Source organism: Cricetulus griseus, chromosome 2 (assembly GCF_003668045.3).
Source record: "Cricetulus griseus strain 17A/GY chromosome 2, alternate assembly CriGri-PICRH-1.0, whole genome shotgun sequence".
Lineage (NCBI taxonomy): Eukaryota > Metazoa > Chordata > Mammalia > Rodentia > Cricetidae > Cricetulus > Cricetulus griseus.
In genome coordinates, this window is record NC_048595.1 from 301984593 (window position 1) to 301997823 (window position 13231).

The 13231-nt window shown below is 38.4% G+C and overlaps 1 protein-coding gene across 1 annotated transcript in view; it reads right to left on the reverse strand.

Moving 5' to 3' along the window:
• Positions 1–13231, reverse strand: part of Adgrv1 (adhesion G protein-coupled receptor V1) — a 509614-nt gene that overhangs the window by 428696 nt on the left and 67687 nt on the right. Inside the window, exons 32-37 of the mRNA XM_035440478.1 lie at positions 11847–12658; positions 9292–9501; positions 5011–5141; positions 4350–4449; positions 2764–2943; positions 1775–1938 (exon numbers count right to left, since the gene is read on the reverse strand). Coding sequence (XP_035296369.1) covers positions 1775–1938; positions 2764–2943; positions 4350–4449; positions 5011–5141; positions 9292–9501; positions 11847–12658 — 1597 coding nt within the window. The remainder of the gene's footprint in view (positions 1–1774; positions 1939–2763; positions 2944–4349; positions 4450–5010; positions 5142–9291; positions 9502–11846; positions 12659–13231) is intronic.

Consider the following 13231-nt stretch of genomic DNA (forward strand, 5'->3'; position numbering starts at 1 on the left):
GGGTTACCTGCCTTGAGAATCCCCTTTCCCAGAAAAACGGCAGAGGACAGGTCGGGAGTACTTCGGGTCAAACTGACAGCCTGATGGTGACTCTCGTACACAGTCTTAATGTTTGATTTTGGGAAGGTCAACCCCTGCCTCTATCCCTCAACATATGGGTGACCTATTTGCTTGTAATAATATAAAGCCTTTTCATTAATTAATAAAAAAAGGGTGATATGTAGGAAGCCGGTTCCTGCATTATAATGCTGCCTGAAGACACCAAGGTGTGAATTACTTCACAGGCGCTGGGTAATCTCCATTCCTTTGATCTCTGCCTATCCCGTGGCTCATTCTTGCCTGAGGAGCTGAAGCCATTCATAGGGTAATACGTCCCAGGCGGCTGGTCAGCCTTTTATATAGGGATGGTTTTCTTCGTTCAATGTCTCTGCTCAGTCTCTGCTCAGTCTCTGCTTAGTCTCTGCTCAGTCTCTACTCAGTCTCTGCTCAGTCTAATGCATTAAAGCTTGTCTGCAGAAGGATCCGAGTGTCCTGCGTGTGTTTCTTGCTGGCGAGGAATACAGAGCGGGCGCGGGACAGGGAGGCATTCTTTTCTACTTTAAAAGCTCACATAACATGGTAGCAAGTCCGTGTGTGTGTGTGTGTGTGTGTGTGTGTGTGTGTGTGTGTGTGTGTGTGTGTGTGTGTGAGTTTAGTATATTTACAGTGTATAATTAGTTACCCAACAGATCAGACATTTATGATGATTGTTTAAAGTTTTGTCAGATCCTTTCCCTGTTACATACTGACATGACAGTACCTTTGGTTCTTAGATTTAGTTTTCTCGTGTTGCCGTGGGTCACAGGGCAGAGGAAATAACAACTAACCTCACAGGGTATGTAGCTTATATTATTAATCATATTGTAAAACTACAAAAAGCCCCTGACAGAATAAAAGCTTTAAAATGGAACTTGAAAATACAAAATAACAGAAATGTATTTACAAATACTTCATCATTCTCACTTCTGTACTGTACACCATCTTTACCCTTTCTGTTTACAGTATTCTTTCCATAAGCTCCTAGAAGTGCATTTACATAGCTGAACCCAAATCCCCAAACAACACAAGATTTCACTGTTCGAAACTCATTTCAGAGACAATTCAGTCACCACTGATGAGTTTATGGTTGACCATAACCTTGTTTTCTGTCATCTGCCTCTGGAGAGTTTGCCACTCTCTCTGATATAACTAATCTTACCTACAAAGATTATGATCTACATGAATGTCTGGGTTCAGGGAATCCTTTCACATTGTTAAAATGTTCCCTTTGAACCTCTTAGGCCAGAACCACTTTATAGGAAAGGGTCCTAAGGAAATCATCTATCACACAATGTTTCTATAATAAAATACATGCCAGCAGGCTGGCTGCTCTAAACACAAATGGAAACTCCTGGAGGATCTGAAAGAAGAAGAAAAAAACTCAGGGAAAGCAATATCCCTATTTAAAACCACCAGCAGGGGAAACCAACCAAATCGTTTCTCAAATCTCGAAATACTGTACAGTTTTCAAGTTTTAAAGAAATTTCTAAATATCAAAGAGAATAATATTTAACAAGTAAAAAGTACTATATAATCTTAGTCATCGTTAAATTGCTACCTCTAAATGCAAAGTTACTAGAAATCTCTAACCACATTTTCCTGCTTGTGTTATATACAGTATATTCTACCCATATCTATTTTTCTGTATGATTATTTAGACTTAACATAAGATCATGGAAATAATGTAAGTGTTCACCTCAAGGATAGTGATGTTGATGGCTGCTGTTGTTTCCCCTTCTTCTAAAACCAGAAATCCCATCACTGGAACAAAGTCAACCTCTGGCTCTGCTAGGTTCCCTTCTGTTTCATTTTTTAGACTCACTATTCCAGGAACAGTGGCATATGTGACATTGATAGCTCCTAAGGGAATTTGTTAAGGAAAAAAGATTTTATGATTATCTGCACTTTTAAGAAAATGTTTCCATTTCGAACACGTCCCTTTTGTTGTGAGTCCCATCACTGTCCCCAGTGCCTGACTATTTCACGTGCGTACAACCTTCACATGTGTTAAACACAGAAATGGCCTACTGTCATCAAGATGCCGGGCCCTGCCTCTAGACTTGCAGTTGAGCTATGGGACTTGTTTTGCCAACAGTACGGGGTGAAAGTGGTGTTGTAGTAATTTTAGGTCTATATCACAAGGGCCTGGCATACTGTCATTTGCTTTATTGTGTCTTTACTTGTCCCAAAAGGATGATGAAAAACATAGAGAACAGCCACATAGGTCAAGCCCAGCCTAGTAGGCAGACCCCTGAGCAGCCCACTACTATCTGCCCTGAGACTGAACCATTATTTGTTACATAGCATTTCTGTGAAAACAGATAATTCCTTTAACTTTTGTAAAAATAAATGTTAGCAGCCTTGATGGGAGGGCAGGGTTTGGTCCTGCCTCAACTTGGTATGCCAGACTTTGTTGACTGCCCAAGGAAGGCCTTACTAACCCTATGAAGAGTAGATGAAGGGTGGGAAAGGGGGAGGGGAAGAAGGGAAGGGAGGAGGAACTGGGGTTAGTATATAAAATGAAAAATAATTTTTTTCAAATAAAAAAAGAAAAGAAGTTACAAAGTACTATCCTGAACATCATTTTCCTTCATGGATTTAAAACAGAATTTGGAAAATAAAACAAAATTTTAAAGGCCCTTGTCTAGAAAGCCCATTTACCACTTATTCCAGAGTAGTACAAACCTAGAGACCCAAACTCTCTGTTGATGAACAGTTGAATTGTCACATTAGCCTCCTGTAGCAAAACAAATCTTGAGGAGAGAGCAAAGTTTAAAACACCATGTGGTTCATCGCTGGCTTCTACTGTGAGGACAGCTGCATATCCCTGGGCATCAAGCAGAGCGACTCCCGCAGGCAAGACTCCTAAATATATTGAGGAATCCATTAGGAAGTCAAACTGCACCTTTTCAGAAACTTCACAATGCTTAAAATGCTTCCATGTTTGCTGAGCAAGTGCTTGTTTGTGTCCCTCCTGGAAATCGTCAGGTCCACAACAACCTGCATCCCATTTACCTTCCACACAACAAACTGTGAACTCTTCTGTGTAGATGTTATTGTCATTATTGACTATATTGGTTGTCTGAATTATAGAAACTAATAGACAGGAAATAACCTACCCAAGCAATTTGCTAAAAAATGGTCAAATTTAAATTATCCATAAATAGTAATTGGTACAAAATCTAGATGGCTTTATCTTTCTTTTTTATTTTATTTTTGTTGTTGTTGTTGTTTTTCAAGACAGGGTTTCTCTGTACCTTTGGAGCCTGTCCTGGAACTCATTCTGTAGACCAGGCTGGCCTCAAACTCAGATCCACCTGCCTCTGCCTCCCAAGTGCTAGCATCAAAAGCATGTGCCACCACTGTCCAGCTAATTTGGTTTTCTACAGAAAAACAAACTCAGAAATTTTTATCTTTAGAAATATATTTTATTCAACAAATAACTATCCAACATGTCACCCAGCCCTACTTAGGCTAAAGTAGAAAGATCATAAGTTTGAAGATAACTTGGACTATATGAAGTTGAGGCAGTCTGGGCTACATAGCAGGACCTTGTTTCAGAAAACTAACCACTACATAGCAGCAGCAAAATACTTAAAATTATTTTTATACTTGTTTGTGTAAGTGTGTGTGTGTGTGTGTGTGATGACAGTGAAAATGTGGACATCAGTAAGAAACCAAGGGTGTACATACTCTCCTTCTACTTATTTGGATAGGACAGGTCTTTTGCTATTTGTCACTGTGTATGCCAGACTGGCCAGCAAGTGGGCTCCCAAGAATGCTCTTGTGTACATCTCCCACCCTGCTGTAGGACTGCAGGGGATTATAGATATGAACAACCATGTGTAGCTTTGGGTTCTGTTTATCAGAGCTCTGTCTTCACAGTTCTACAGAAATCCCTTCATCCACTGAACCATCTTCCCAGCCCTATATAGCAAAACTTTTAGAGTAGGTTTCTTTAGTCCATAAAGGTAAGTGTTTACATGCCATCCTACTAGTTTTTTTCAATATAACATTTCTGTGGGACAGGTAATATTTAAAGTAGTTCTGGCTGGCCTGGTACCTACAGTGTGAATCTAACCCCACAATCCTCCTGCCTCAGCCTTCTGAGCACCAAGATCACAGATGCACAGCACCACGTTGGCTCTAAGGTAACTTTCTTTAGGTTGGCACATACCTACTTGTTAAACACACTGATGGAAACTACCTCATTTCTTTCTTCTCTGAAATGAAAATACCAAAGAAAAGTTCAAAAATGACTTCTAAATTACCTTGAGTCTTGACATCATATAAAACAACATGGTAAACTTCTTTCTCCTCAGGAATATTGTCATCCAACAAATGTACAAATATGGTTTTATTCAATGTCCCCTAAAACAGAGAGAAATACCATGCTTGTATTGTTACTGCACATAAACTATCTTCTGCTTTCACTAGCCTAACGCTTATGCTGTGCAGTCAAACATAGCTTCATTTGAACCAAACATTGTCTTTGATATTAATGAAACAGAAACCATTGACTCATGATATAGCAGGTTTAAAGCATGGGGACACAAACTGGAGATTCTATCCACTGAGACCAACAATTTAAATCTTAATCAATGACTGATGTATATTAGAAAGCAATAACATTAAGAGATCTTTGCAGGAGTGATATAAAAAATGAGAAAACAAAAATCCTGCAGGGTTCCAGTCATTAGTTGCCCAACCCAGTACACAAGGTAACAGCAACCGGGCTTTGGCTCCACATCAAAGCAGCAGAAATGAAGACAAAAGCTAAAGACATCAAGGAAGAACACAAACAAGGTAGGTATAAGTGGATAAAGTGATGATAAATACAGTGTGGTGGTGCTCATTTTCTACTCTGTTTTCCTCAAAATGCTGCATTTTCTTTTAAAAAATATATGGCAAAACTTGTCTTTGTGGTGTTACCTCAGAGAAGAAGAGTTGGCCTGTAAAGTTAGCAAAATTGACTTCTAGGTTTTGTCCAACAATTTTCCAGTCAACAGTGACATTTCCTCGACCAGGGGGTGTTCTGATCACATGGAACTGCAAAATTTCTCCTGTAAGTAAGAAATAGAGATTAACAACCACTTGATGAAAATGAACTTAGTGTTCCAAATCAACAAAACTGAAACTCAAGCATGCAACTATTTGGGTCCTTTTCCAAGAACAGAACAAGGCTGTTATGCTATAAATCTCTAGGTGCTCTCTACATGCCCCTTACTCATTAGCACAGAGATGTTACACCCAAATACTTTCTGTGGGTAGAACCTCAGGAAATACAAGCCATGTTATAGAAGTCCAGAAAGCAGCTGGTGAAATGGGAAAGAAAATGGTAAGCACTCCAAAACCTGCACCAGAACACCAGTGCTCTGTAACAATACATCTCCACAGTCAAAACCAGTAAGGACACATGGAAATTCCTTCCTCTGTTTCTCCAAAGGACACAAATTCCTTACACCAGTACACAATGTGACTTTACACAATGCATGCATGAAAATGCTTTCAGATACCTGAAAATCACATTTATTTAGGTTGTAACTTACATATGCTACCAAAGTTTTGTTTTGTAAAAGGAAATACAAGGAAAGGTGTCAAAACTGTCCCTCTGTAGCTTGACCATGGTTACATTAGCATTCCCTAATAACTGAATAGCTGTTTTCCTTTCTTGGTTTTTATCAACATGAAACATTTTACAAAACTGAAGAAAAGGGCTGGGCGTTGGTGGCGCTCGCCTTTAATTCCAGCACTCGGGAGGCAGAGGCAGGTGGATCTCTGTGAGTTCGAGACCAGCCTGGTCTTCAGAGCAAGTGTCAGGAAAGGCTCCAAAGCTACACAGAGAAACCCTGTCTCAAAAAACAAAAAAACAAAAAACAAAAAAAAAAACCTGTCATTTCTTTAAAATTGCTAAAAGAGCAAAGGAGGCTATTGGAGTTATGCTGATTATGTGGCTTGCTAAAATAATGCTCAAATTTCTAATTCTGAATAATGATAAATACAAGTTACCATTCACTATGATCAACATCACTGAAGTCATGATGAAATAGGAATCAGTATTATTTTAAAAGGTTTTGAGAACATATCCTTATTTGCAGCTTGTAGCACAAAAATAAAATTGAAACCCTCAAATATTCACTTAAAATGTCATTTTAAAAAACAACTTTTGTGTATATTAGTTATCTACCAACACTTTTCAAACAAGAGTAGAAATAGAATACAAACACCATGTTCTAATTTTTTCAAACAACCACATTTCTAAACTTCTAAACATAATCAATCTAAACACACATTTCTTTCTCTTTATTTCTATTTTTGGCATTTCTGGAGAACCACACCCAGAGTCTTCATGGATGTAAGGCAAGCACACACTAAACTATAGCTTTAGACCGCAAAACATTATTTCCAATATAAATTTCTTAAAATAAAATATCATGGCTCAATTCATTTAAAGACTTAAAATCATAAATAAAATAAAATAAAAATTTAATGTTAAATCTAAACACAAAATTTTATTAAGATGGATTATTTATGGAAAGTTGGGAATTTTAAGAAGGTAAAAATACCAGAAAGATTTTTAAACATATATTAACTATTTTAATACAAAAGTACTTCGTCATCATTACTTTAGTAGACTATGTCTTTGTTTTCTTGTTTAACACATATGAATTGATGATTATGAAGAGAATACTTCAAAGAGTTAAGAATAACTGAAAGCATACAATGGGCCACAATTGACTGAACATGTTTTACATGTTCATAATCCATAAGAACAAACACAAACTCGACCACCTAGAGCCCCTCTTCTATGCAGGTCAGAGCTTCATTTAGAGTGTATCTGTACTGTGGGTACAGGGAGAGCTTTACAGCTTCATCATGCTTCATGGGTAGTGCCAGTGATAAGGTTTCTAGAGTCATACTGTGCAAATTTTTCAAAGTCACAAAACCTGATACTACTTCAAAAACACTAATAATTTCACAAAGTGCAAAAAATGCACTTCCTACCTTTTAAAAGCCCTTGAGTCTAGGACACCATATTCAGAGTGAGGATTTTCAGACTGGATTTAATTACTATTTAAACTTAGTTTTTAACTGCTAATTCCTCTTCATTGTATTTGTTGAAGACAAGTGGCTGTCAGAACCAAAATAACTACAATATGGTTTTCAGGTGAAATTTCTTCAGCCCAAAAGAATCAGGTTCTGAGGTCTGCAGACTCTAAGATGCTATGGTAGCCACCAACAGATCCTGGCTCCTTGAGGGATCTTCCACCCATCATTCCTATCACTACTTAAGCACTCACAGAATAAGCTTGCAGGACATAATTGTCTTACAATTAAAAACACTGTAAGAGGATGGTGGGTGTCTATGTACTCTTTAATATAAATTTTAATTAAATCTTTGAAAATTTTATACACTGAACTCTGGTTATATTTGCCCCTTCCTTCAGATCCTCCCAGATCCACCACCATTCCTTGCCCATCCAGCTTTGTGTCTTCTTTGGAAAACAATCCTAGATCAGACACATGCCTTTAATCCCAGCACTTGGTAGGCAGAGGCAGGCAGATCTCTGTGAGTTCAAGGCCAGCCTAGTCTACAAATTGAGTTCCAGGACAGCCAGGGATGTTACACAGAGAAATCTTGTTTCAAAACAAAACAAAAAGCCAGAAGGGTACGGAAGCACATGACTTCAATACCAGAACTCAAGAAGCAGAAGCAGGTGGATCCCTATGAATTTAAGGCCAACCTGGTCTACAGAATGAGTTCCACAGAATGCTATATAGCAAGACTTTGTCTCATAAACAAAGAAATAAATCTATTTCTAATTTCCTTCTTTCAAACAGCCAGCACTCAGATTTAGTAATCCTGTACTAAAATCTCTTCAAATGTTCCCAATTCCCACACTGTCAGCCTCTGTAGCAGATACAAATCCAGGGAAAACAGTCTCTGTTGAGGAAGTTCCCTGCTAAGGAGCATTGGCTTTGGGTTCCAGGGCTGTGGAGGTAAAGTCCCACCACTGATCTCAAATGCTATTACTTTATTTCATAGTATGGGATATCCTACATGAGGTGCCAAAGGACTGTTGCTAAAGTAAGGAAATAATGGGAGTAGATCTGGCACATTGATAACATTCCATAAACCTGTCACCACTACTAAGGATTCCTGCAGTGTCATTTAACTTACACTACAAATAACTTTGATAGTGACTTGTCTTTACAGTAGATTTATGACAATTTATTCTTTCTTTTACTCATTATCTGGGTGACAAGATCCAATTCTAAACCATTAGTAAATGTAAGAGTGTCAGAAAATGGCTCACAAGTTTAGATAAGTTCAGCAAAGTAACTCGAAAGTTGGAAGTGTACAGTAGAGACAGACAGTAGGTGCACACTAGGATGCATTAGATTTCCAGGCTAGCTACCAACTAGCTCCTTGGCCCTGTCAAGTCACTTAATCTATGCCCCAGCTTTGTGCTTTCCTCTGAAGAGATCCACATATATGATCCATGTCATTTTCATGTCTTAAGTTTTTGAAGTAGAATTATTTTCAAATGCAGGATTCAAACTATATGGTGAAGTACATCCTGTGATGTTTCATTAATTTCTAAGCAGGTTTGTTCAAAGATACCATCATTGTAATATCTGAATCAAATTAAAATTAGCCTTCTATGACACAGAATACTAAGGATGTAGGGAAATTCTTGTGTTTAAAACACTGAACACCATACCAGGCTTTTTGGTATGGCACTGTGTTCATAAAACACAGATAAAACAAAGTTGAGGCTAAAATATTCGCAAATGATAAATATTTTCACAAAAATTCAATGTTCCACTATTTAATAATAATAGGTACCGAAATATACACACTACATATGCCAAAGCTATACTAAGCACTTCAGAGTTTACAGTTTAATTACTGCTACCACAGAACTCTTTGAGTATGGCCTGTTTGTGATTTAGCAGATGAGAAACTGGCATTCCAGCTCTGAGGTTCACAGCACTCCTAGCTATGGGGAGTGATGAGCTGGATCACAGTGTGTTTAAGGTTTGTACCCACAATCAAGCAAAGCACAGCAGGCAGTCTTCTACACTAAGTAAAACATAGATTAAAAACACAGTTCAACAAAAGAGGGTGGGGGGAGAAGCCTCAAAAAGCAAGACAGAAAATAACACCTGTGGAAATATGAAAGAATGTGTTCAACAAAAGGGACCTACCTTCATGACCTATGACAGATCTTGAAGCTGTCAGAAAGCTGACAATGCCCGCCACATTGTCATTAGCCAAGATGTTCACTGTCACAGTGTCAGAGCTGGGCAAAATTCTGCTTCCACCTTCAGTGTGCACCAAACGCACGAGGATATTTTCATCATCTTCGGGCTCAGAGTCATCCAAAATTGTCAAAATAGCTGTCTTTTTGGTTTCACCTATGAACAGTTAATGGAACTAATAGTTAAAGTAGTAAAATAAAAACCAGAAAGGCCAAAAATAACCTTTAATTTTCGAAGGTAAATAAGAAGGTGTTCATCATAGCAGTCCAGTGCTGTGAGTAGCATTGTCACCACCATAGCAGATGGTGTGTATGCTAAGTTACTTGTTTTCTTATCTGTAAAGACTGTGGAGGACTTGGAGTTGTAGAAAAGCCAATGGGAAAGCTATTCCAAAGAATCACAGTACACTTCCTGGTCTTTGTCAAAAACAATGAGGTACCTGGGGAAAGAGGGCTGAAGGCATGTTTTGGAGTTCCCTTAAGGAAATGGTAATCTCTTCCTTATTGTGCCATTACTGTGAATAGTTTTATTCATCCCAATGTCTCCCTCAAAGGACACCAGCACATATGGAACAGTTGTGAAACTGGGCCCAGAGGAATGACAAGGTCTGAGCAAGGACACCAGCAAGAGTGCCATGAGTTGGAGGTGGATGGCTGAGTTGGCAGCATCTTATGTTAGCTTGTAGGGCATGTTGTGAGGAATCTTGGAGTCAAGAAGAAATGCAACAAAAAGGGAGAGTTCAGAAGGGTGAAGTGTTTGACACAGTGTTCCGTTAGTGGAGAAAGTGCCAGAAGACGGCCTGGAACATGCCCTGCTTAGCTGCTCATGGATGAGATCCTGTTTAGTTCCTGCTCATGTTCAGCAAAGAGGATGGAAAAGGAGAGATCCCAGGGCATTTTCATTAGTACTTCAGGGCCTAGATTACCTCTAGAGGGCGCATTATCTTTTTGGATATTCCCCTCATGGTCCTGAGCATTGAACCAAGGACCTTGGTTTGAGACTACATATTAACCTAACAGTCGAAGTTAGCTACAAAATAAAGTGCATTTTCTGCAAAGCTGAAGTTATAATTCAGTGTGATAATAATTTATATATTGGTGCTGCTTCATATCATATGGTCCTTTATACTTATCTAAGACATGAGAATATTTAGTGTTAACTTTTTACCTTTACCCAAATCTTACTGCATTTTTGTCATTCACTTTCAAACAGAGGAAAATGTCACCAATTACCAGCCTACCACCTAACATCCTACTACTTTCCTACCCCCAATTCAATAAATAAGTAATGGCCAATACAGAAATGTTTTCTAGCGTTTTATTTTTATTTCACTTTGGTTTTTGAGATAGTCTATCTAATAGAGCCCAGCATTGCCTCATACTCAGTACACACTGCAGATGGCAATAAAGCCCTGGCCCTCCTGCTCTTGACTCTATCAGCTGAGTGCTAGGATTATAGGCATACACTGCCACACATGGTTTATGGGGTGGTAGGGATTAAACCAAGGCTTCATGAATGCCAGGCAAACATTCTACTTACTGCGTTGCATTTCCAGCTAGGTTTATGACATTTTAGAATTGTATTCTCAAACGCAGTGTTTATTAGATGTCTTAAGTTTATTACACATATAGTCAGTAGTTTCAAAAATGTGTGTGCACTAAAATGTAAACAGAAGCGGTGAATTGCTGAGACATAGAATTACTGATAACTTAAAACTTTTATCTAGTGCATATTCTAAGGGTCTTATGAGTGTGTGCAACTTTTTCAATTGGAAAAGGGAAAGGAAAAACTCTTACAAACTGTGGTTCCTCTCTCAGTGTTCAACTCAGGATTTTAAAAAGCACCCTTAGGAAAATTACCTTTTCTATAAAAAGCTTAACTAGGAACTTACCAAATTTTAAATGTCACAAATCAACTATTGGTAAGATTAAGTGAAGATGATCTACATTTGGCTGCATTTCATACCTCACTTTCAAAAAATTCCACAGCACTCTTGTACAAATTTAAGAATACTGTAGTGAATAAATCTATGACAATGATTATTTTAAAATAATTACAACTGTCAAACTTCAGACTGTTTATACTTAAAATCTTTCACTGAAGTTCTATCGTGCTTTATATAGTACATTTGAAAAAGTTATATTCTCAGGTAGCATTGCTTCTTAAACACTTTTGGTTGTAGGTACACAGCTAATTCCTGTAACTTTCCTTATAAAATTAGAGCCTGTCTCTGACATATGAAAGCCACTGTCGTCAGGCACAAAGGGATAACATTCACATATTTCCTAAACATCTTTAAAAAATTAAAAGCATACAAATATAGGGCATGTTAGTCTATGTCTGCTAGGGTAATCATTTGTAAGCTGAGTCACTATTGTTTCCTAAACCACATTGTATATGTATATGAATAATGTACATGAAAATATTTATGAACATAAGCATGATATTGACTTGAATGACTTTGCCAAGAAACACTGAAATCCATTTATATTGTGACTCACCTTCCGCAAAAGTGAGAATGTCTCCAGCACCTATAAAATCTAAACCTTCAGTAGCTGTTCCACCAACAACACGCCATTCAACCATCACCTGCCCCAAGCTGCCTCCTGTCCTGTGGATCACCAGCTCCACAGAGTTGTGTGGCTGCTCTTGCAATTCCACACATAAGCCATCTTCCGAGGTATTGGGACTAACACTGTACATAACGAACACCCCAAAGGCATCACCATTCAGTGCTATGACCACTGCAGAAGTATTTGGCTGCCCAATGGTCGGCTGGTTTTTAAAACTGTCTGTGATGTTCATGAGGTGAACTTCAAGGAGAGAAATTAGGAAACTTTCGTCCATCTCTGGAATATCATCAGGAAGTATAGAAACAGTGAGATTTGCAAACTCATCACCTTCGAGCATTAGGGCCCACTGCCTTGTCACTGGCTCATAGTCACTACCAGCAACTGCCTGGTCACTAAAAAGAGAGGCCACTCTAGACATGTTCTTTTTGTATGTCCAGAAGTCTGAGCTGTTCACAGTGAGACTGACCCATGATGTCATCCAAAAGCACTGAGGACCATCCGAAGCACTGACAATTGAAAACGCTGAACAAACATGTTCTTTGAGACACAGAGTGGCACAGGTGTCCTGTGCCTCCTCCACTGAAGAGACATTCACCCAAGTTCTCCAGAGTGGGTCGGGCATCTCTTGAGTTGGGGATTCATAGTAGGACAACACATCTTCACCTTCCTCAACTGCAAGAGCCACTACATCAATATCAGAGGTACCGTACAACAACAACAGGTGTCCAAAGTGTCCTCCGCTGAAATGTGGGGGACAATGGAAAGGTTAAGCACGCACTAGTCTGTGAGCTACCCACAGAGGAAAACAGCATGCAGGATGACTCTGAGAAGCTTTTTTGGTAAGATTTTAAATACTAGTATTAACACAACCATATCTCTAAACTGCTTTTCTTTCAACATTTTACTTTCTAGTGTCAACTATACTGGCCAGTTTTCAAACAAATAATGCTTACTTTTAATCACGCTATGAAAATTTTGCAAGGTAGGCAACTTGTAGCCATTTCAGAATTTCCAGACATAATTAGAAAACTTTGACTATTAGACTTCACTGAAAAAAAAATAACAATGACAGCAAAATGAAACTAGAGAATTGTAACTATTTTGCTGCTGGTCCATCAACCCTCTATGTTCTATTTCTGAAGGAGAGCAGTGAACATTATGCTCTCTACAAAGGAAACACAAAAAAAAACAGAACCTAAAAGTACACTCTTCGTGCAACATCTGAGTTTAAAAACAAGCTGTCTTCATGTTCTAATTGGAACATACTACATAATAAAGCAATACATTTTGGTTGCTACAAAGCACAATGGTAT